Source organism: Phyllosticta citribraziliensis (genome assembly GCF_038025025.1).
Source record: "Phyllosticta citribraziliensis strain CPC 17464 chromosome Unknown J3D65scaffold_6, whole genome shotgun sequence".
Classification (NCBI taxonomy): Eukaryota; Fungi; Ascomycota; class Dothideomycetes; order Botryosphaeriales; family Phyllostictaceae; genus Phyllosticta; species Phyllosticta citribraziliensis.
The window spans coordinates 1,537,542-1,560,533 of NW_027117343.1; the positions used below are offsets into that span (position 1 = coordinate 1,537,542).

The 22,992-nt window shown below is 54.3% G+C and overlaps 5 protein-coding genes across 5 annotated transcripts; 4 read left to right on the forward strand and 1 right to left on the reverse strand.

Annotated features, from left to right (window-relative positions):
• Window positions 1-5,006: 5,006 nt before the first annotated feature.
• On the forward strand, window positions 5,007-6,020 carry J3D65DRAFT_667963 (Metallo-dependent phosphatase-like protein; the record flags this gene model as incomplete). Its single annotated transcript, XM_066803070.1, has 1 exon — window positions 5,007-6,020. One exon carries the CDS (start codon window positions 5,007-5,009, stop codon window positions 6,018-6,020), a length of 1,014 nt encoding a protein of 337 aa, XP_066655445.1.
• Window positions 6,021-6,785: 765 nt separating this feature from the next.
• Window positions 6,786-10,581, forward strand: J3D65DRAFT_677291 (uncharacterized protein; the record flags this gene model as incomplete). The annotated part of the gene is made up of 3 exons (XM_066803641.1): window positions 6,786-6,978; window positions 7,030-7,080; window positions 7,127-10,581. The coding sequence occupies 3 exons, from the start codon at window positions 6,786-6,788 to the stop codon at window positions 10,579-10,581; spliced, it is 3,699 nt and encodes a 1,232-aa protein (XP_066655446.1).
• Window positions 10,582-10,665: 84 nt separating this feature from the next.
• On the reverse strand, window positions 10,666-12,629 carry J3D65DRAFT_374964 (Sodium/hydrogen exchanger family-domain-containing protein). The gene is made up of 3 exons (XM_066795731.1): window positions 12,311-12,629; window positions 11,455-12,266; window positions 10,666-11,406 (listed from the first exon to the last, which is right to left on the reverse strand). Exons 1-3 carry the CDS (start codon window positions 12,549-12,551, stop codon window positions 10,750-10,752), a joined length of 1,710 nt encoding a protein of 569 aa, XP_066655447.1. The 5' UTR covers window positions 12,552-12,629; the 3' UTR covers window positions 10,666-10,749.
• Window positions 12,630-13,606: 977 nt separating this feature from the next.
• J3D65DRAFT_374991 (uncharacterized protein) lies at window positions 13,607-19,020 on the forward strand. The gene is made up of 3 exons (XM_066795732.1): window positions 13,607-14,816; window positions 14,866-15,616; window positions 15,659-19,020. The coding sequence occupies exons 1-3, from the start codon at window positions 13,741-13,743 to the stop codon at window positions 18,653-18,655; spliced, it is 4,824 nt and encodes a 1,607-aa protein (XP_066655448.1). The 5' UTR covers window positions 13,607-13,740; the 3' UTR covers window positions 18,656-19,020.
• A 1,911-nt stretch (window positions 19,021-20,931) lies between these two features.
• J3D65DRAFT_625022 (uncharacterized protein) lies at window positions 20,932-21,865 on the forward strand. The gene is made up of 2 exons (XM_066800308.1): window positions 20,932-21,679; window positions 21,789-21,865. The coding sequence occupies exon 1, from the start codon at window positions 21,007-21,009 to the stop codon at window positions 21,376-21,378; it is 372 nt and encodes a 123-aa protein (XP_066655449.1). The 5' UTR covers window positions 20,932-21,006; the 3' UTR covers window positions 21,379-21,679; window positions 21,789-21,865.
• The last annotated feature ends 1,127 nt before the right edge of the window (window positions 21,866-22,992 follow it).

Sequence of the window (22,992 nt, forward strand, 5' to 3'; positions counted from 1 at the left end):
TAGTATATTGCACGACACGTCTCGCCGCCCAACTCTGGAAGCTCCGCGGAGTCATGGCTGACAGCATCAATCGTCATTCCAAATACGGCGACGCTCCTGCCTGAAATTTGCGCGCGGTTTCTGATCCTGTGTTTACGAGAGCTTCTCCACCGGCTTCGACGACGTCAATCTTTTCTTGTGTGTCTTGCTACTTCTATATGTAAGTGGCACTTCCTCATTGCGAGTTCGTTGAAAGCCTCCTGTCACCCCTGAACCCATTACTCTTCCCCTACACACATGCCCAGACTGACAACTTTCGGAATCCTGAATCCTCATGTTGACCACCATTAGATGTCTGGACAAAATAACCAAACCACCCAAGCCGCCGCCAACAGAGAGGGAGAAACCAGCCATACCCACATGGCTCTCCTCGAGATTGGCTACGATGCCCTCATCAAGTGCATCTGGGAAGACCATGTTCACGACCGCCGCAATGCAGGACCCTATGCCTGGAGTGGCTCGACCTGCCGTCTTTTGAGCTTATAATGACTTCCTGACGCAGTGCTGTGCATGGTCGGGCAATTTTCATGTGGGATGTCACCGCCCTTCGTGCACGCGTTTCCAGTCAGCGGTCTGCGGTATGTCAGGATGCTCCCCGTCGGTGGTACGATCAACCATTTTCCGAGCGCTGTCAATCGTCTTCTCTAGCGAAGAATACCTGTTGAGGCGCCACCGCGTGTTCCGCTTTCCATGCTCTTGCCTTGGTCCTGGGGAGTTCCAAAGACACGACCGTTGACGCCGCACGACCGCCTGCTTAAGCTATACGACCGCTTCAAGACGTTGTCACCCGAGACTGACCACGACGAATCAGTCGCGGCCAGAGAAGTCCAACATGAGGCTCAGGCGGCAGACTATCCTCGTCGGCCCAGGCCCACTTCGAACCGTGCAATACCCTGTTGAAGAAGTATAAGTGAGAAAACCGATCCTTTGCATTTCACCCCCTGTTTGGCTGCTTCCCTTGACTTTGCATACACCATTCCGTGAACGTAGGACTGATGAATTCTTTCAGGTACAGCCTATACATCTTTGATCTGGTCCGTGGCTATAGTGGCGCGCGTTCACCATCGCTCTCTGACTGGGAAGACCTGTGCGGAACAATCAGTCCCAAGCCTGCAGACGAGACGCACCAGGCAACGAATACAGCTGGACCCACGGAGTTGTCGCCTGCGATAAAGACCTCGTCCGTGACCGACTTTCTTTGTTGACAGAAGCTGCCAATCGTGCCCTCCAGACCATGCGGTCGTCTCGCTTGTCGCAAAAGGGAGCCATCAGAACTTCCATTATATTCTCTCACAGTGCGTGGGAATCTGCAATGCTTTTGCCACGACCAAATCGCATCGCCCTGGGAGTCACCATTCTCGAATTTCCATCGCAAGTCCAGCTGTCCACGCTGAGGCTCCTCTGCTCATAGCCCGCGTCGCGATCCATCACGCAGCAGACGAGGTCACGGCCTGGGGCTGTTGCTATAGTCTGTGGCGTCTTCGTGGGAGCATCCGCATCTTGTTCAGTCCCTCGTTATCGCGGAGTCAATTCAACGTCGATGACTTTTTGACATCATCGCCGTCTCGAGAAAGCCGCATACCTGGCTCTTCCTTCGCCAGTGCCTCCCACTATTCTCTGCTGCTTCCAACGAAATCGGCTGCTCCCAATACCAAGGAATTCTCAGCCTCTCCAATTACAGCCGAACGCCGCGAGATGCATGGAGCCGTATATATCCCACCACCACTGCCTGGGTCGATACGCACCGTCGAACTTCGCCAAGTCCAGCCTCGTCGACGAGAAGACTTCTGCGCTTTTGCTTCGGGAGACTGGACTCGGGTCTGAGCACTGATTGCAGCAGTATTACGGACGATCCTTTCTGCGCACAGGTTCCGCTCTTTCGAAACGCCTGAGTGGAAGGGCAAACAGCCAGTCGTCGCCCAGCCATTGATTGTCACTCCAAGGCGCGTATATATGATGATAGACCACACGCGTGGGCTTTGCTCCTCGCCAGAGCCGCTTGAAGCTCCCCACCGTCACTCTGTATGGGCAAGCGTCTCCCAGCAAGTCATCTCCACACCCAAGGATTGGGATGCAGATGAAGCTTTTCGACTGCCGTTGGACGTTTTCGGAGACGGCAACTGACTTTGCAGACAAAGACATCGCCGACAATCTCTCGGGAAAGTTGGACGAGCAACTGCAGCATCTCCCGTTTGAGTTTTCTGAGAGGATGGGAAACAGCGTCCTAGGGGAAGCTAGACGGCACTGTGTCCTTGGGCCGCCTTTCGGTCAACTGTATCAAGGCCATCGAATGCGCTGATCCCAACCAAGAGTAGATCCAAGTTCAATGAATAACTTCAGAGCGTCATATTCCAACCCAGCCACTGCCATCTGTTCGCTTATCCACAGGAAGTCGTCCAGATCTGAGCGCCCGTCATCACGCCTACCAGCGGCGTGTGACTGCGCCTTCTGGCGTCAAAGATCAGGGAGCGCCGCCACAAAGACAGAACCGAAGGCCACCGGCGCGAAGTTCAACTCCGGGACAGCCTCGTCCCCAAGACGGAGTAGGTCAATTTGCACTGCCAAGCCGGCAACCGGGGAGTGGTAGACGACGAAGGCTATGCAAATACGTCAATACCGCCGTAAGAGGAAATTCTGGGACAATCGAAAGCACTACCGCCATCCATCATCACCGAAAACCGCTCGTCTGCTCTTGCCCCTTCCAAGAAAGCCCAAAGCGCCTCCGCTGTTCCCACCACATCCAAATCGTCGGTCCGCCTTGTGGAACCATGGTACAGCATGGCGGCCCCTCCCACAAGGACGAATACAGATCGGATGGGTGGTGGTACCAGCATGGATGCTTCTTGGAATGCTTCCTTCAAGGCAGCGAGCAGTACTGGGCTAATGGATGACAAGGTGGTCTCGGCGGAGGACATGGCTGGATAAGAATGGATTGTTTGAGGATGCTAAGATATGCTGGTCGGTGGGATGGAGATGGTGATTCAGAATAAAAGGGGCGTCAAAGCAAATGAATCTTCTTCAGAGACATGCTGTTCTGCCATTGCTCCTTCTCAAGTCTATTGGTTGCCCTTGAAACCCTTGCACCACTGCTTTCTACTTTGGGTCATTGCTGGCGACGACTCCGCGTCCTATCAGCTCCTCGACCCGGTTGTCTGAACTTTCCTCGATACCGGTATCCTCAATTGTTGGCAATGACAGAATATATCTCATTCCGGAGCTGCGGGCTGCAGACTTGGACAGCCTTCTTTCTACCGACAGGTGAGAAGAGCATGATGTCGTCACGAAATCTCTGATGCGACACGCACAACCACTGCCAGCCGCGTACGTATGGGCGGTGTTCGGGAAATAGCGTGGCGTGTAAATGCTGCAAGCTTCGGGAGTCCCTTCGTTGGTGGTCTGGGTGAACCAGAGCCGTGATCTATCGATAAATTAGTTTTCAAAAGCAGGACAATGAGAAAGGCAGACTTTTACAGAATGGAGGTATGGTGTGATGTTGGTGGTGAGAATCCAGTACCTTTGCTCTGTCTTCCTGAGCGATTCAACAACTATTGCCTTTGCCTTCTTCCGTCTTCACGCGTCGGTGCCGCCGTACCGAGACGGTATGACCTTGCTGAAGCATCTCAGGCACTCCATCGTCGCGCGAGCGTGCCTCCCTACTCAATCGATCAGATATATCTCCTTCAACCGTGCCTGGGCTCTTATTTCCGTCGCCATCTCGGTGTGATGGACGGGATCCAACGTCAGAAACGGTTGGTGGATGGCGTGTTCGCTGGCTGGCCTCCAAAAAAACGTTGAATGTAGACGTGTCAGGTAGCTTGCACATGTTGCTATCCCTGTAGGTGTCAACCATCCACTGTTGAAATTCTTCGCGATGACTGAACAATTCAGGTTGGCTAACGACTCGGACCACAGTTCAAAGAGAAAGAACAAAAAAAGTGTCCCTTTGCAGACAACATGGGCCACGGTTCAAAGAGAAATCCAACAAAAAGGGTCGCTTTGCTGACAACATGGACCACAGTTCGAATGAGGGAGCAGTGTTGTGGGAGGAGCTGTTACGGATTCAGCAGGTGGAGGACTTGATGGGAGCAGGGAGTAGGCTTATGTAAGCTAGATAGTCACGTGCTGCTCGCTCAGCCGCGGCGGTGACGCGCGACCCTTCGCACCACCTTAATAAAACAACCTTAGCACCTCATCTACTCACTATCTATAATAGGAGCTCTTGGCACCAAGAGCTCCTGACCTAAGCCGGCGCTAGGCCATATGGGGACGTCAACCGTACAGTCTAGCTAGACCGAACAATTATCTACTCGCAGAACAACTGGGTGTCTACCGCGACTCGACAAGTTGTTCAAGGCCTCCAGATCCGTTTTTTCTTTCTTGTTTTGACCCTGTCCGACGCAGCCACACTTGTTCCAGTACAGACCACGATCAAATAACACATCGGATCTCCCCTAACACGCGAAAGAGACACATTACGTTATAAAAACAAGGGCTTGGATTCACAGTGCGAACGCTAAAGGCGTCACCCCAGCCATAGACAAGAGACCAGTACCCACGAACCATACAAACCAACGGGAACGGAGCGAAGCACATGCACGTTGACCACGGAAGAGACCGAAGCGCATGATTCTACCGCTAAGCATAACAAGCCCAACCCAACCGACGGTACTGTTGGTCGACATCCCTCGATTCCAATAATTGCATATTGGACCTATAAAGAGAATTGCGACCCTCGACCCGACGAGTGCTACGCCTTCACGCTTACAAGACATTACCGACCAAGCCGCTCGATTCCCCCGACGCAAAAACTTGGATTCAGACATCGAACGCTTCACCCTCACACCCCTCAAGTCAAACCGTCCGATTGCGTCATCACGAACAGCGTTCACCACCAATTCTGCTCTTCTCTGTCCTCCACTCATCTTGCCATGACATCTACCACAATCATCACGAAGCAAGGTGTCGCAATGGAGACCAAAGTTGGCGCAAAGCGTCGACGATCTGATGTCGACGATGAAGAACTCCCCATCAAGAAAAAGGTATCCTCTACCGTACTTCACGCGACTGACAGCCAAGTTCCCAAGGACGTAAGATTCCTTGTTCTTTCAGATACCCACGACCTCGATCTAAAAGACTCACCACAAGCGGCATTCCGACTCCCAGCTCCAGAAGTGGACGTGGTTCTCCACTGTGGAGACTTGACCGAAGACGGAGACCATTCCAGTATCACAGCTGCCTTGGAGATGCTGGGTAAAATTCCAGCTGAGCTCAAGCTTGTAATTGCCGGAAACCACGAGATCTCGCTCGATCGGGAGTACTTCCTCAGCCAAGGAGGGAACGAGGAGGACCATGAACGCTCCTTGGCCGCCGTTACTGGTCCAGTCGCAGAGAGAAATGGCGTCACCTTCCTCCAAGAGGGTACACACAAGTTTACGCTCCGAAACGGAGCCTCCTTCACGGTATTCGCCTCTCCACACACGCCCCGATTTGGACAATCCGCATTCCAGTACCCGACAGGTGAAGACCGCTTCAACCCTTCCGAAGTCACGCCAAAATGGGCAACAAATGTGTCAAAGCCTGACTCCGTAATACCAGACGGGATAGACATCGTCATGACACACGGACCTCCCCAGTACATTTTGGACCAAGCCGAGGACGGGCGCAGCTCCGGCTGCGAGCACCTACGCAATGCCATCATCCGCGCACAACCCCGCCTCCATTGTTTCGGACACATCCACGCAGGATACGGCGCCCAGCGTATACGGTTCGACAGCGACGAGGAAGATGGCATATTTTGCTACCCGAAAGAATTTGTCGGAAAGAACCAGGCAAGGCGTACGGGATACTCTTCCTTGAGCCCATCGAGCGCAGAAGCTTTGAAAGAAAGCGGGAGGGAGCAGTGTTTGTTTGTCAATGCGGCGATTGAATGGAAGGACGGAGAGCCGGTGAACGCTCCTTGGTTGGTCGAGCTGCAATTTTGACGGAAAGGTGGACTCCAAAGAACGGAAATAGTCTGGCGGTCTTCGAACAGCAATCGAGTCCTTGAAGAAGCCGGAAATCAAACGAATGAAGCAAATTGGCGACAAGTCACTACTGGTATCCATATTACTCCTGTCTCTTTTCTTTCAGCCGAAGATCCGGGTGTTTTGCCGAAACGTTTGAAGTGAAGCGACGGCGACAGGGTGCTATTGATGGCCAATGGCGGCGAGCGCCGGTTGTAGTGAGTCTTTTCGATCGTAAGCATACAGCGATGGAAAAGAAAGAAAGAGGTGTTGGATGGTGACGGAGAACTTCTATTGCTCCATTGAGGTACTTCGTCTTCGGTCGCGTAGAGGAGGGTTGTGTTTACGCGACGCGTCAGGGAGTGTGTCATCCAGAGAGGACACGAAAAGACGCGTCGGGTCCGGCAGAGACAACAAGGATGGAAATGAACTGAACCGAAATCACCACCAGTGACGTCATCGTCTCGCCAAAACTGCCCGATTGGGTTGCTCGCTTCCGGTGCTAACCAATCTCTCGGGTCTGTGGTGTTTACCCAAACTGCCCTGCATCTTCACTCTACCCCAAGCCTGCAATCACCTTGAGATCTGAACATTTCGACGTTCTCTTCAGTGCCTGATCGTGTTTGTCCCAACCAGCTGAGTGAGTACCGACTTCCAAGGCCAAACCTCAAGCAAACCTCCCCTCCCATTATAAAGCTGACTTCCTTGTGGTAGAGCAGGAACTTTGACTGAGTCATCGTCAACATGTTTCCAAAGCGTCATGCCCGTCTTCGTTTATACTACAACCCCTTGGGCAACACGCCTGCAGTGAATCTGCTCCGTGATCTTCCCAAGACGGTCGCTGCTGAGCCTCAACCGGCGAGTGTCGACGTCCTTTCGCTCGAATGGGGCGACCCACGCAGCATTCTCTTCTCATTGCACGCCGAGGGCTTTGATCGTGAGTCTTTGGTTGTCCGCGCATGTCGACGACTGCTGACCTCAAGCACAGCCCAAAAGAGATTCAACTTTACCTGTTGCGACAGCGAGCCAGCCATCATTGGTAAGTCTCCTCGAGTAGTCGGCGAGCTACGCTGACCCAGCCGCAGCAAGAAACATCTTCCTCCTCACACTCATCGCCGATGGCTTCGACAACTGCGGCCCAAAGGACGACATGCTTGCTTTGGCGTGGAACGTCTTTTTCCATATTTGCATTCCCGACGGCGCAATGTACTTCATCCAGGGCAAGGCAGAGAAGCTCGCCGAATATAGTACCTCTCTTGAGGCTTGGAATTCGTGCCCCTACGGCTCATGGATTCGTTTCCTCGACACAGACAGCCTGAGCCGCGTGCACACGCTGTGGCAGGAGTATACCGCCGCTCCAATGCGCGATAGATACGATCCGCGAGGCCAACACAGCCTGGCTCGGCTGAATCGGAGGAGCCGGGATGCAAGCTTTGTCGTCCAGAGTGTTCGTGCCGCAGGCCTTTACGCGGAGCAGTCTGTCAAAACATTGTCGACGGCTCTCGATGCATTCTGGAAGACTGGTGTTGTCGGCGGCAACAAGCGCGATTTGGCCCAGCTCTGGCCTACCAAAGGAGGTCTCTTCAATCCTCTGTTCGCCGTCAAGTCAGCCATCGATGGCGAGTTTACTGTCCCCTATGGTATGGATCCACTGGCGGGGTTTCACTTGGCGCCAGCTTTTGAAGAGGAGGAGGGCTGTGACCCAGAAGCAGTCAATCGACTTGTCAGTACGGCCAAGGCGCAATTCCGAGCCTGGGCGACAACCTTTGGAGCCTATACCAAGGCAAAGTGCGTCAGCTTTGCTCTTCAATGCGGAGACGCGGTCAACTTCTGCTACGCGCTCCAAGCCCTCAACCCTCAGGTGTCGGAGCCTCCCAATTTCACGTACACCTACAAGAATGCCTGGAGTGCGGAGCCGAGCCAGTTCTTTCAGGACCCAGCCTTCGTTTTCGACGTCATCGACACGTCCAACCTTGCCGACAAAGTGGGCATGCTCAACCTCCTGCCGGCCGTCGTTCCTCTCCTGCGGCCCGAATGCTCTTCAATCTTGTACACCGAGAGCCTCCTCAGGGCGGACCCCGAAGGCAACAGCCTCGAGATGTTCACCCCACTTGTTGAAGCGCTGTGCTCTGACGTGTCGACCATCGCACTCTTTTCAGGTGTCGTTCCGGTGGAGTATCTGACTGGCATCAGCGCAGACAGCTTCGTGGCTGAGACTACGCTGTGGGAGGCTTTTAAGCAGGCCCAATACCGTCTGCGCATTCCCTGGCGCATCATGGCCGTTGCAGAGGACTATCTCTTCGACAAATTGAAAGCTCGCACGCCTACCATCGAGCCCTCATCTCTCTCCGACTACCTCGTTCGGCTCTACGAGAATATGTTCAAGCACGAGACTCGATGCAGCGGCCTTTCGAGTTTGATTGCCATGGCAGACGACTTCTTTGCAGGTGTTGCCGGCGACCAACGCTACTACACGCGAACGAGCTTCGCACTGCTACTCAACCTGTTCAGATCGCGTGTGGAGGTTGATTGGAAGGCGACCCTGTCTCTGTTCCTCGAAAAGCAGCAGGAAGTCGATCATGAGTCGATTGGCGAGCACCGCATCCTGGAGCTGCAGCTTCAACTGCACGCCCTCGGCCTCCTCGACAATGTGCTGTTGAATGCCGACCCCAGGGATCTCGGCGACGAGCCTTTCGACATGTTCCCGCCACATGAGAAGGATGTTGGCCTACTGGGTCAGTCTGACGTCCCGTCCATTGTTTTCCTCGCCCTCGTCGTCCCCAGATGCAAGTTCTGGTGGTTCACAAACGACAACTTTGGACAAGTCGTGGCGCTCCCCCTGCACGTGGCCGTCTCTCACACCTTGGGCGAGACGAATGAGTTCCACTCTTTCCAATGCTTCTTCGGCACCCTTGTCCAGTCTGAAGTGGTGGGGATTTGTCATGTGCAGGAGAACAAGGCCGGCTGGGAAGGCACAGGAGATCTCGTAGTCGTCTGCCAGGTTCCCCTCTTTACGCTCCTTCATGGCCCGCGAGAGGGCTTGAGCGTCAGTCTCAACTTTGATCCGATTCCCAAGACGGATTACTTCATCAAGAAGTTGGGAGGCAAGACCACCGTCTTCGAGACAAGCCTTGCCGACGGAGCGCACCTGAAGGTCCTCAGGGAACCTCCCACGACGGCCAGGGACTCGGACGTGACGGTGCCAAGGAGACCATCCCCCTCGACTGGAGACCGACAGTTGGCGAAGCTCGACCTCTACGAATCTCAGGCCATAGTGATGACTGTGGAGCAGTGCTTCCCGCATCTGTCAGCCACAGCGTATGCCATCATGCGGCGCGCTGAAATGGAACTGCGAGTCGATACGTTCTTCAGCGTGTCTGTCACTTTGAAGAGCGTCGGCTGCGACCCCATTTTTGTTCGTTTTCCGCATCCCATCGCCCCCAGATCAGTCAAGGCCTGCTACGTGAACAAGCATCCAAAGTATGGCATCAAAGTTGTTGCGTCACTTTCGTACGCGCTCGTGGGTCTTCCCTTGAAAGGAATGCTCCCGTTCTCTCGAGACCCCTTGGGATCACTTTTCCTCTGGGTGCTTCCGCACGTTGCTCTGCATGCTTCGCCAAAGTTTAACCTTTCTGAAAGGAACGCGGACGTGCTCAAGGCGTATGCCAGGCGCGCCTACAGCAAACAGGACAGCAACAAATTCCACCATTGGCTCAACCACGGCCATTCGGACCACGAGCGCCCGAGCCCTACGACGCTGCTCAAGGTTTCCGTCCACGGAATGCTGTTGTCCATCGCCAAAGACTGCGCAGCTGGCAAGCCACCCCTCCACATTGCGGGCAAAACGATTCACTTCGTCCGCCCGCACAAGTCAGTGAAGGAGGCCCACATTGCCCTCGTCATCACGGCGCTTCGTCACGACTTCTCCACGGGCTCAGTCTTCCTCGACGCCTATGCCTTCCCATTGGCGCGAAAAGAAGTCACAGTCGCCCGGCGCGCAGGCGGCATCAAGTCTTTTCAAGCCACCGGCTGCACCATGCACACGCCCAGCCACGAAGCCATCTGGCACCAATGCTTGATCGCAAGCGCCGAGCGCTGCCGCTCGTGGACCCACCGCAGCGACTGCCGTTACGGGACCTCGTCGCCCTTGGGCCATCCCGGCACCGAGGCCGCGCGAAACCCATATCCCAGCCTATGCCGCTGTGGTGAGGGTCTCATGCTGGACGACTTTCCGCCCGACTCGCCCTACGCTTCTGCCAAGCAATTTGCAACGCGCGTCGCGATCCCGATCCTCTTCACCGTCCCGTATGTCGATCCGATTGATGTGCAGGGAACTTCGAGGTGGGATGACTTTGCCAGGTTCTTTGGTGATGGCCTGGACCTGGATGGCGGCGATCGCTGTGCGGGTTGTTGGGCCAAGAAGGAGGGCCTGAAGAAGTGCATGCGGTGCAAGCAGGTCAAGTACTGCGATGTCGCTTGCCAGAAGAAGCACTGGAAAGAGCACAAGAAGGTGTGCCATGAGCAGGAGGTGCCGGAGTGAGCGATGGGATGACGGAACGATGGAGTGGTGGGTCAATGTTGTGGTCGAAAGGCTAGGTGGTTGTGGTAGAACAGTAGCTAGCAAGTTACCTCTTCATCTGAGCGATTAGATGCGCTCAGAAAGAAAAGCCTTCAATCTTCTCCACAGGCCAGCAAACATACCCGTGATTCAATCAACTCCCCACACCCCCAGCACATCCCTCCTACTCTCCCTACTACTCTGCAACGTCTTGACCCGCCTAACGAGTAGCCCAACAGTCAGGGGGCCGATGATCGTGCATAGCATAATCGCCCACGTCGCCACGAGGAAGATCTCATCCGACAACACGCCCTTGCTCTGCGCGACAGAGGAGATCAAGAAGCCAATTTCGCCCCGCGCCACCATGGCGCTGCCTATGATGGCGCCGGGGTAGAGAGAGATTGGCGTGGCGGGGTTGGGAGTGGTGTTTCGCGTGGTTGTGGACGTAGGAGATGCGACGGCAGCTGCGGCGGTGGAGCTTTGAGAGGAAAATTCTGGGGCGTTCGAGGGAGCCATCTGCGCTGCGTCTTGAGGCGGTGCAGTATTTTCATTTCTCTCCATCTGCTTTCCCTTTGGTGCGGCACCGCCTGTCGCTCCCGACTTACCCACAAGATGCGGCACAGACGGCAGACGGAAGCCAAACCGCTTGAGGTGCTCAAGCACGCCCGTCGTTGGGATCGAAAAGCGCACGAGCCAGAGACCGCAGATGAGTTTACCCAGCAGCATGAGCAGCGTGTAGACGATTCCACGCCAGACGACGGAGCCGGCGAACATGCGCGAAATTGGGATTGAGAAACCGATTGATGCCTGCGAGCGCGTTAGAAAAAGAGTCAATCAAAGGAATGAGGGACACACAAAGAACAGTGGTTTAAGAATTCTTTCAACGGCTTGCTGGTAGAAGCGCTCGTAGACCTCAATGCCTGTGATGTGGGATGAGGCGCTTTGGATGCTCAAAGAGTCGACGGTGTTTGTTGAGTCGGTTTGGCTAGGGCTTGCAGATGCAGAATGCTCTTCGCAGGTGCTGTTCTGCCTGGGCTTCTTCTTGACTGGTTGATGAGCGAGCTCAGTGTCCCACCAGCTAATGCATGTCCCCGCGATGTAAGCAGTATACAGATTAGATGTTCCCGCATACGTTCCACCCGACACAAGCGCGAAAAGAATGGCCGTGTGAATGGCAAAAGGGGCATTTGGTTGGGAAAAGATCCTTTGCAGTGTTCCATTCGGGTTCGCTTCTCGGCGTTTGTTCAAGAAAAGCGTGCAAGGCTTGACAAAGAAACGGCAAACCAAAGGCGTCAGTACGGCAAAGGCCAGAGAAACAAAGACAGGCCTGATGACAGTCGTCGCTTCAAATGATGAAGAAGATCCGCCGAGGTTGGAAATGACTTGCACCATGACGAGGCCGACGACGTCATCCATCATGGCAGCGCTCGTGAGAACCACGCCAAGACGGGATTTGGTAAGGCCGCTCGTGCTGAGGACGGTGAAAGTGGTGCCCAGGCTTGTTGAGCAGAGCGCCGCGCCCGCAGCAAAGGCCTGCAGCGGAGTCGCACCAACCAGGTCCTGGAGAATGAACGAAAGGCCAATTGGCAGGCCGATTCCGGTTATGGCGACGGCGATAGACAGGAGGAGATTTGCCTTGAGCGATGCAAACGAAGTCGACAGGCCGCCTGGTTCCATTAGACACATTGCGGTGGTAAGGAAGGAGACGCACCTTCGTATACCAGCAAGATCAGGCCAAGGTATCCAAGCTGGACGATGACCTCTTCTGTGGTCTTTCCCAGCCACTTTGCACCTGGTGTACCACATGCCACGCCAATAAAGATCTGGCCGAGAAGGCCGCAGTAGAGCGTGTTGTCGACGATTACATTGATGAGGTTGAGGATTAGGAGAAAAGACGACTGGACCAGGATGGTGACAATTCCTGGTTCGTGGTAGGGGAGCGAAACATCCATGTTCGCGTGAAGGTAATCCTGGGCTTGATGGCTGACGTGGAGAGTCTGAATTCCCTTTCGAGCGCCAAAGTTGCAGCGACAAACCAGAAGAGATACGGAGGAGATGCGGAGGAACTAATGACGTCGTGGCAGGGACCTCCGGCTCGCTAACGCTCGTACTCGCTTAGGCCGGATTACTCATAACCTTATCATGACCAGACTACCTCAACACCAGCGTCATTCATTTGCAAAAGAGCCCTGCAATTCCTTTACAAGCGTATCAGAGACGCAGGGTCAAAATGAGGGTCTTTCCTCCACGCAAATTTCAACTTCGACCAAATGCAGCCCCGTGACAGCCCCGTGACGGTTCAAGATATCACCCTTCAAGGAACAACTACGCGACATCCTGATTGTACCAGTGATGGTCCCTCGTGGCATGGCTATCTTGAAAGTGGGATGGCCTCAGGGTCATGTCTCACTCAGCTAACGCGTTTCAATTGTCAACTCGGTGTCGGGGCTCTCACGGCATCAACGGGCACTAGAAATCCCGTCGCAGATCTGGCCCCAGATCCGCCCCGCTGTAATCCAGCCCGCCCTCGTTCATCCACTCTTCAAATGTTTTGCGTTGCAAGAATTTTTGCAAAACGACTGTCCCCCTTCAGATAAGCACGCGGCTCGGAATCCTTCTCGCTGGGATTACAACTTAGCAGCCGAGGAACGGCTACCAACTCCCAGCTTTTGAGCGATCGAAGGCATGGCTGTCGCTTGATGATGCGCACGCCCCTTTGACATGGGATGTTTCCAAAGCCATCAAAGCAATGCCGATGACACCTTTCGTGCGAGCTTTCTAATCCCTCGAATAGGAATCTACCCACGTTCCGCAGCGTCTTTCTCGAACGACTGGCATGCGCCGAGTGGACTTTCGTCGGGCGTCTGACCATGAACAACTCGACTGCATGAAGGTCCTGTCCCGAAATATGCCGCCAAGAGAAGCTCCTGTCTCGAAACCAGTCTTGACTACGGAGTCGGCGGATGCGGCGGGCTGTGCTGGTCCAGTTTCGCGAAACGAATATGGCTCGACGCTTCAGACTTTAAGGGTCGCGTCGCCCTCCCACTGCCGCCTGTCGGGACCCTCGTCCGGACACCACCAAATCTAGTCCTGTCAACTTGCCATCGGGTCTGTCGGAACTTCCAGTGCCAACCACTCATCATGTCGATCTCTCAGAATTTTGCAGACAGCTACATTGCCTTCGAGTCGCTCCGTGCCGCGGCCAAGGACAAGGAAAAGCAACATGGAGAGACTATGACCGTCATTGCTGGTGAATTCGACAAGTACACCATATGGGCCGACAAATCTGGCGCTGCGCGCTCCGGGAAGGATTTTCGACTTTCGCTAGACTATCAGCTGCGCGAAGCATCTTTCTACAAAGACCAGGTCGTCAAGCTGTTGCAAAATCTCCAGGAAAATACGGAAAAGGCACTCTCCATGCTTTCGGATGGCCACAATAATGAAAAGGATGGTCAAGATCTACCGAAAGACGGGGAAACTCAAGGACTGAAAGGTTCGGATGGAGCTGGTTGCCAAGCGGATGTTCAAGATGCAGAGGTCCAACGAGATGCAGTGGAAGACGAGTCGAAGGCCGCCAAGCCGACAGACGACATCGAAACCACGCCAGCTACCAAGAAGCTCAGCGCTGACTTTTGGAAATTGATGAGCTCAATCAATTCGACAATCTCAACACTAGAAAAGGTCCCCGTTCGCAACCGCAACTCGATCAACGAGATCAAAGATGAGGAACTAGAAGGTGGTATCGCCCGGGAGCACTTTGATATTCTGCACGTCAGAGACAAGCTGCCAGACAAGAACCTTGACCCCAAAGTCATTACGCGCTTGGGGAAAATGATTACGCGCCGACGGCAGCTACTGCTATCACTTAGGAGCCGACGCGACGAGTTTCGGATGAGCGTCTCACTTGCTGGAGCCTCGGTACCAAGCCTGAAAAAAGTCGCCGCCTTAGACGCTCCCCCAAACACGGCGGCAACAGAGAATTTCGACAGCCAAGGACAGGGCGACAAACCGCTACCCAGCATCAGGGACAGCGTCCTGTTCGCCCCGTCTGAGCCTGGTTCTGCGTCTGGCAGTTCGACGCCCCCAGGCACGCAGGTGGGAAAGCAGCAACCTCAAATACCGCCTCGGCCAAGAAACTCTGCAGGGTTGGGAATGACGCGATTCGAGTGCAAGTACTGCTTCATGACGCCATATGTACCGTCCGATACGGAATGGAAGTAGGTATTGACGGAATCCTCTGAAAGGACAAACCATTGACTGCCGCAGAAATCACATCCTCCGTGACCTCCAACCCTACGTCTGCACCTTCGCTTCATGCAGTCTCGTCGACCGTGTCTTTGAGAATCGCGATGCTTGGTGGGAGCATGAGATTTCGCATCATCGGTCTCAATTCTACTGCAACACACCCGGCCACGCACGTTACCGAGATCAAACTGCATTTCAATCACACATGCGCGACGAGCACAATGCGGATCAAGTCCAACCCGAATTACTGGCGCGATTCCGCAGACCAGTCAAGAGTCAAGGCGGCAAATGCAATCTTTGCTCCCGCGAGGCGCGCGATCTGAAAAGACACGTGGCTCGACATTTGGAGCAGCTTGCACTCTTTTCGATTCCTCGGTCAGATTTCGACGAGGGCGACGGAGGTGCCTCCCGAAGATTGTCTCTGAACCCGCAGAGTAAGCCAGTCAGAAAGAGTCAAAGGAACAGCAAAGACAAAGCAAACATCTACGAAGATGACAAGACCGCTCGGGGCAACGTTGATTCATTGCTCGAGGAATTGATCGAAGCAAAAGGTCTCCAGACCAACGTCCCCGACGACGATGACGATGACAGCACCACATGTGGCACTGGAAGCACTGTTGGTCAGTCTCCGAAAGATACTGCAACAACACAGTCCCTCCTAAGGAAATCGGAATCGCGATCAGAGTCACCGATACCCGTGCCCATCAACACGCCGTACAAGAGGGTGGGAGTGCTCATGTTTACGTGGTCTGATCCACGACCAGCAATATCGGTAAGGGTGACCCGACACTGGCGAATGTTGCTAACAAATCAGTTTTTCGACCTCGAACACACTTTACGCTGCCGATATCGATTCGATGTGCGCGTCGAGGAAATCCCAACAGACGGAGATGTATCGCAATACTTTACGCGAGGCATCAGCGACCTGATCCGCGACTTTCGAGGGCGCTCAGACCTCATGATCATCTACTACGCGGGGCGCGCAAGATTTCTGAGCCGGTCGCAGGACCTCGAATTCCGGAGCAACCGGGACTTTTTCGAATTCGACGTGCCATGTGCCTCAATGTCATGGAAGCTTATCGAAAGCAAACTTTTGGCCGACAACAATGTCAAGAGCGACGTACTGGCCGTGCTTGAGGATAGCGCAGCAATTGACTTTGCAAGCGGGAATGAAATTAGCCAGATTCTGGAGACGCCAGACGCGCATGCTCCATCATCTTCGTCTTCTTCTGCTTCCTCCGACAATTCTGGCGAAGAGAAGCGCGACAGGTGTTTCCAATTCTTAACCATGCGACGCACAACACCTTATCCGCAGGCGTCGTTCACCGAGGCCATGAATCAGGTTTTATTGGACTCGACGTCTGGAATCGACGCTTCGGATCTGGCATACCACATGACCCTGCAGAATGAATACGGCCATGCAACGCGGAACCCGTGCTACGTCTTCCACCGGCTCAATCCACCTGGAAGAGACATTGCCATTGCCCCTCTTCCAGCACCCAAGAAAGAAGAGTCGCCATTGCCTGAAGTGAGACATGGGAAGGGAGACGGGAAAGCGAAACTATCCCAATCTGATTCTGAGGCCAAAGGGGAAGAAAAGGGTTCAGACTCGACCCCGGCATCTCCGGCACCCAGCTCCATTTCTGTGAGCAACCACCCGCTCGTCCTGATGGCGAAGCAAGTAACGCTTAAACCTTTCGTATGGCCCGCCCAGTTCAATCCTTATTCTGCTGAATATGTCGGCATCCCTCGCACGAACCGTGACCGCTTACATGTGCCTGAGCCGGCGTCCAGAAGCTCGCCCTCGCCAATCGGTCGCGTCGCAAGTGAGGGTCGTGAAGCCGCGGGTCCAGTGGTGGAGAGAAAACATTTTTCGTTGCTGCACCCACGCTTCCCATTCCGCCATCAACGAGACCAGCGAGATCTGCAAGAACGAAAGCAACAAATTCAGACGTCACAGCTCGGTTCCTTCAAATTTGACCAATTTACGCCTTCCAAGCTGGACCAAACTCCCAGGCGACGTCTACCACGCCGACGCAAACCCAATGTTCCTGTCTACGAGAATGACCTCGACCTGCCATCAACATTGTCCCTGTCTTTGTCTCTGTCCTTGCCTACACCAACTCTGTCCCTCCCTGGGCCAGCTCCGCACGTTGACCCGGACGCCTACGAGAGACATGATAACGAGGATGATGCCGCTCCAGGCCCGACCGTCCAGCGACGCCGGCCCTCGCCCACGTTTCTTTCTCGCCGCAATACCATAGCTTCCACGCAATTCCTTGATGGGGGCATGTTCGCACCACAACAGCCACGCCGCCTCTCACGCACTACAATGAATCATGTCCGCAGCTCAAGCCAAGGCAACCAGTCTCGCACTTTGACGCTCAACCCTCGGAATACGGACACAAGATCCATCATTCTCGACTCCACTGATGACTATCTCTACGGCGGTTATGTCGCAAACGAGGATCTCATAATGAATGGGGAGCCGGAGTCGGCACCTGCGCCTCAAATACCGACACACATCGCGCGACCTCGACGATCGGCCTCGCGCTCTTCACTGCAGCTGCTCTCCAACTCAATATCGAGACACGGTTCCTTTTCACGGCGACGCCCGCTGACTGCAAGCGGCAGCACCCCTTCTCTTGCAAGCACAGTGGCCAGCATGCTTGGACCTGCTCCTGGCCCCATTTACAACCCGATGCCGAATCGAAATGATAGAGCGACATCAGCACCTGCGCCTGTTGTACCTCTGACTCAACCCGAGCCGGTTGGACCTGTGTCACGAGTGTCACGAGGGCCGGACCAAGATCCTCAGAAGGAACACCAGAGCCTAAAGCGCTCGGCATCGATGTCTTTGCGCCACTCGTTGTCGCTTCGTCGCTCGATTACGGGCAGTCTGCGTCGATCGGCCACACTGATTGGTATTGTGGGTAGTACTCCTGAAAGTGCTCTCCTCAAAGCTACAGCATCCTCTCCATCTCTACCTTACCCGGCCAGTTTGAGATTGGAGTCAAATTTACCAAACATGAACTCCGCTACGGGCGCGCCCAACGCGCAGAAGGACAACCTTGCCACCAACTCCAACAAAGAAGAGACTGCCAAAGATGACGGATCCTCAGACAACCCAACGAACTCCAACACTGTTGAAGCGGCGGCCCCAGCCAAGTCACATGGCGCAGCCGAGTCTGCGCCCGACAACAGAATCAGCGTCATCGCACCACTGCCACACATGCCGTCTTTCCCCATTCTCGCCTCATCTTCCCGCGCAACAACCGCTGCCGATCTGTCATCCATACCACTCCCTCCTGCCCCTGAAGGCACAAACGGCGGTACAAGCGGCGGGCTTCGGCGATCGCCATGGGGTTCGATGCGGCGAGGGCGGTCGCTCCGGCGGTCGATCTCAGGGCTCTTTAGCGCTGGAGCTAGCACTGGTGGGGCAGGAGTTGGGAAAGGCGACAAAACCAAGACCGAGCGCGCCGAGGAAGTTGAGGTTGATGGGTCTGCCGATGCAGAGGCCGCGGAAACGCAGAAGCAGAAGCGCGCGCGAAGCCGCAGTCGAGCGTCGAGGGACGGCCAGCGGGAAGACGCCGCTGTTCGGGGATCCGGCGTCCTCGCTGAGAGCAGCGGCAATCGTGGTAGCGCGGCGGGCGTTGAAAGCGGCGGTACTGGATCCGCTGCCGCTGATGCAGAGAAGAGCAGACCTGATTCTTCGGGCACGAGCGATATGGAGAAGAAGGCAAAGAAGAAACGGAGTCGCGCCGAACTGTGGGCAGGCTTTCGAGCAGGCGTTAGTCGAAGGGGAAGATGAGTGGTGAGAAGACGAGGACAGAACAGGCTAGAAGGCGAGGTGAGCGGCTGACGCGATGCGCTGGCGACTTCAGAATTCTGCCGCGTTCTTTGTTTGTTGTCGTTTCTGTCGTTGTTTTGCCGTCGTCTCCTCGTCTCCTCAATCTCATGGACCTCTGGAATCCCGGGCAGGAACATCCTGCAGCAACAGTGTTGTCAACGGGAATAAGCGTTCTGTCTTTCCACGGTATGCTTTCGTCCAGTTCTCGGCTCTTTGCTGTCACCTGTCAGATCCTCGCAGAAATTCAACATTCAACACAATCAAGGGAATACGCCGAAGCACAACATCTTCGTCCACAAACAATGAACAGTATCGCCACACAATGCTCTGCTCAATGCTCACAAGACTCCCTTCTCCAGTGACAACGACCTGTACAGATCCAGGACAGAGGTGGGTCTACCTCGGAATTAATATTCGTTTGTCGTCGCTCTACAAAGCTTCTTTGTCGGTGAACAGACAATCCGCAAAGAACTCGGGAGATTTTATAGGCAGTAAGCTCTCCGCCACCTCGTGCGCCAGCCGCCCGTGTGATAGCCGCTCGACGTGGTCCCGCACATGATCGCCAGCGTACCGAGCGGGTGTAAAACAGCCGCTCTACTTCTTCGATTTGCAACAGCATCCACAACCTGTCCCTACATCGAAAAGGTCGCGAAGGCACACTCCACTGCTGTGACTCGGCATTGCCTAAGAGGCCGGCAACATACTGTCGACGGCTGGCGCCCTTTTTGGTCAATCAGGCTCTCGGTGGACAGTCATAATTCTGCCCTGTCCCTACAATTGCACAATGACGGCGGCGAGCTTTATCATCCATCGACGGCGTAGAACGGAGTATGAGAGACAGAGAAGTGGGCAGCGGGAAAAAAGTACGCATGGAATTACAGTGTCACTCATCTCTGAGAGTGTGCTCAGCGCGCAAGCCGGCAGTAGGAGTGAGGTATACCCATGGTCGCTGTGAAGGGAGCGTGCAAAGGCGCTGGCTCACAAAATGGAAAAGGAGTGAGGCACTGGAGAGGCTTTTATACCTACGACACCCCCGAGCACCGCCACTACTCATCTGCGACCATGTTGACAACGCAACCAAGCGCTGCCGAGCATGTGAACGCGAACTGCCTCCGGAAATTGACACAAAAGCGCGACCGCTGTCACTGCTCCCTTGTCAACTTGCCTCCGCCGCCGGTCCCCCAAAGCCGTGGCCAGCAAGAAGCGACTGGCTCAAAAGGGAGTGGCAGTCCGAAATCGCAGAACTTGTTGGCTCCTCGTTCTTCTCGGTTGTCCGAGGCTCCTGTTCGTTGTCACAGATGGAGCTGGCCTGGATTTGTGCCAATGGGAAAGAACTATCGGATTGTGCTAGTTGCTAACATAATTTTTAGACGTTTTCCGTCGTCGCCACAGAATCATGCTGATGGGTGCTGCCTCTACATCTCTCTTGCAAATCAATCGCTGACTTGGGAATCAGAGCAAGCGAGAACAGAAAACAGAAAACACAAGGCAGTAGACCTCGAAAGTGAAGCTCGGAGCCACCGGAAAGTGAAACCAAACTGCTGTCTGGTTGGTACGCCACAAGCTCGACAATGGCCTGGCGAAATGATTCTCGTAGCGAGGAAGAGGTGCTTTTATACTGGAGCGGTTGAATCACGAGCGTCAGGCAGCCACGCTGAGCACATGGATTTCTGGCGGCGATGTCCTTGCATGTGCCTCGCAGGGGTGCGTATAAATCGCGTCTCTGCTCTGCTTCCACCTTTTCAATCTATTTGCGTCTTTTGCAAAGAAGTGGTCTATCAGAAAACAACCTCCAGAAATTCTGACTTTCGAGGCTTGCGCTGTACGCTACAGAAGAGTCTTTTCCAGCGTTTCCTCTAGCCAACGCTCACTTCAGCAAATAACTATATCGCGATCCACCATCAACCGAAAACAGCGGCGTGGAGCATCTACAACGAAGACCGACAACAACCACATCACGCAACGACTCGACTGCAGATACCAAACCCACATCGAAATCGAAGAGATCGGAACGAGAGAAGAAACACACACAAGTGGAAGGTTTCGCAGAGCGTGACCGCGACACGAAGTGGCATCTGACGGAATGGTACTTGCGTTTGCGATGTGTGCAAGGTGTCGCCCTACGAAGCCCCAAGAGAAGCAGATGAAGGCGTTTTATATCCCAACGGCCCTAGATTCGATCAACAGCGACGCTCGGCACAGATCACAAGGACGGCGATCACGCGCTAGCTGACGAGGTGTCTGTGTGCTCTGCTTCTTGACTATAAAAGCGCTGTACTGACCTCTGATTTGCGGCGAACTGTCCAACGTCTATGGATGCGCAGAAAGAGATATCACTGAGCAAGATAAAACACTGCGTTTCTATGGAGACGGTCTTTGGTACGTTTTGGCTTTGCTTTTGCTGCTTCCCAGTCCTGTCTTCTCTCACAATTCCCAGCATCCAGAGTGTCGTCATTTTCCTCTATTCAGGCGCAACGATGGACACCACCACCATCCCTTTCCTCCGTACACTAGTGTCCTTCATCACCACAAGGAATTCCTTCCACTCCAGCAGGGGCATGCAGAGCAACACACAGAACCACCAAGTCCGTATGTTCGATGTTGCCTTCATCCCTCCGCACAGTGTCAGTTGTCGAAAGGGAATGTGGAAGCAGTGCATCCATGCTCTGTGGTCGACGAGCTAGGCGGCGCGAGAGGTGGGCAGTATTTATACCCTAACAGCTCCTCACCAACGCACCTCTACCGGCTTCCGGGCCGGGCATCGACGCATGTGGAATGGTGTGCATATGGAGCATTCGTCGCTGCCTGCGGAGGTCGGCAGTATAAATACGGCGCATGTGGGAAGCAGTTGTCGCTCACCAGCGGAGGCGGGAGGAAGAAGCGATTACTCTCCGTCACGAAAGACTTGCTTTTGCGTCCTCTACTTGCACAGCACCTTACTGGAGTCCTGGAAGTGCGGTCTGACTTGAATTTTGGCGGGCCATTCTGTCACACAATTAGCCAACGCGTGGAATAATGACGTCTTTCTTCATTGTATTGAACTGCTGGACGACACTACTACGCCTATATGAAGCGAGGACTTCGCTCTACCCACCACTGTGCTGGAAACGAAACGGAGAAAGCACAGCGAGAAAGTACCCGCTCGATGACACCATGGTCTCAAAAGGCAAGTGATGTCGAAGAACTTTGCTTGCCAGCAGCCTGCCCAAAAGTTGCGGATGCAAGAGAAGCAATCCAGGAGTAATGCTTCCCTTTTTATACCTGACTGCAGCACGCCACAAGCCACAAGGCACTCTTTTGCCCGCAGTCACATGGATCCTTTACACTTCCCTTCGCGCGAATTGCGCGTGACAGATGACGACGCACATACCAGCCCTGGACCCGACGGCGACTACAAAATCTCCGCCCGGAGGATCTGCTGCAACCCCAGAGTTCTCATCACTCTTTCGCGACGTATGGTCTCAGCTTGTCCGCTCCAACACTTGTGCCTTTTGTTTGGTACATTAACCCTGACTTCACTGTTAGAGTGAGCCTCCGCTTGAACCACGCCCCTTTCTCCTTGCGAGGAGTTCCGCCCATCACTTCCCTCCAGCTCAAGGCCGAGCTGGCCTACTCTACCAGATCGAAATTACGGACAACACTATCGCCCATCATGCCTCCAGCTCAGTCATCGAATCTACAACAATCTACGCGAAAGACACCGCGCAAACAACAGTTCGGACAAAGCAAGATGCACTGCAAAGAGTACTTGTGGTGTTTAGCACTTCATACGCCACAGGCAGGAGGTTTTAGGAGAGAAGAATTGCGACGAAGGAGCGCACCTTTATACCTAAAAGACCAGGTCGCGCACATGCACTAAACAGAGGTCTGCAACTAGTCGGAAACACACGTCCCGCGTAACTGACCGCGCAGAGAGCGACGCATGTGCCCTCAACTTCTTCTGCAGGTATAAAGGCACCGTTTGTTGCCTCCCTTTTCCACCTCCACAGGTTCTGTGACTCTCCACAGCTCTTGAGGCGCAAAACAAAGGAAGAATCCGACTTGTCTATTGTCGTCGCCCTTCCGACAAATATAACTGGCTAGGTGGCTAGGAGGCACTTCTACAACAGTCACTTCAGTTTTTCTCTATCAATGCATGGTCCACGTTCGTCGAAATTTCCCAAAATAGAGAGAGACTGACGTGCCTCAACAGGTCGAAGCGACAATAAAAAATATTGAACTCCGTAGGCGCTGGACACCATCCGCCAACGCCAGACCCTGCAATTTTCTACTCTCCTTGACGCAGGAAATGCCAGACA

Excerpts from the sequence above, each read along its gene's own strand:
- J3D65DRAFT_625022 (XM_066800308.1), top strand. The coding sequence starts at position 21,007 with ATGGATGCGCAGAAAGAGATATCACTGAGCAAGATAAAACACTGCGTT.
- J3D65DRAFT_374964 (XM_066795731.1), bottom strand. The coding sequence starts at position 12,551 with ATGGATGTTTCGCTCCCCTACCACGAACCAGGAATTGTCACCATCCTG. Across the intron at positions 12,267-12,310 it reads GATCTTGCTGGTATACGAAG|GCGGCCTGTCGACTTCGTTT; the intron begins GTGCGTCTCCTT and ends TAATGGAACCAG. Across the intron at positions 11,407-11,454 it reads TTCTTAAACCACTGTTCTTT|GCATCAATCGGTTTCTCAAT; the intron begins GTGTGTCCCTCA and ends ACGCGCTCGCAG.
- J3D65DRAFT_374991 (XM_066795732.1), top strand. The coding sequence starts at position 13,741 with ATGTCGATCTCTCAGAATTTTGCAGACAGCTACATTGCCTTCGAGTCG. Across the intron at positions 14,817-14,865 it reads CCGTCCGATACGGAATGGAA|AAATCACATCCTCCGTGACC; the intron begins GTAGGTATTGAC and ends TGACTGCCGCAG. Across the intron at positions 15,617-15,658 it reads ATCCACGACCAGCAATATCG|TTTTTCGACCTCGAACACAC; the intron begins GTAAGGGTGACC and ends CTAACAAATCAG.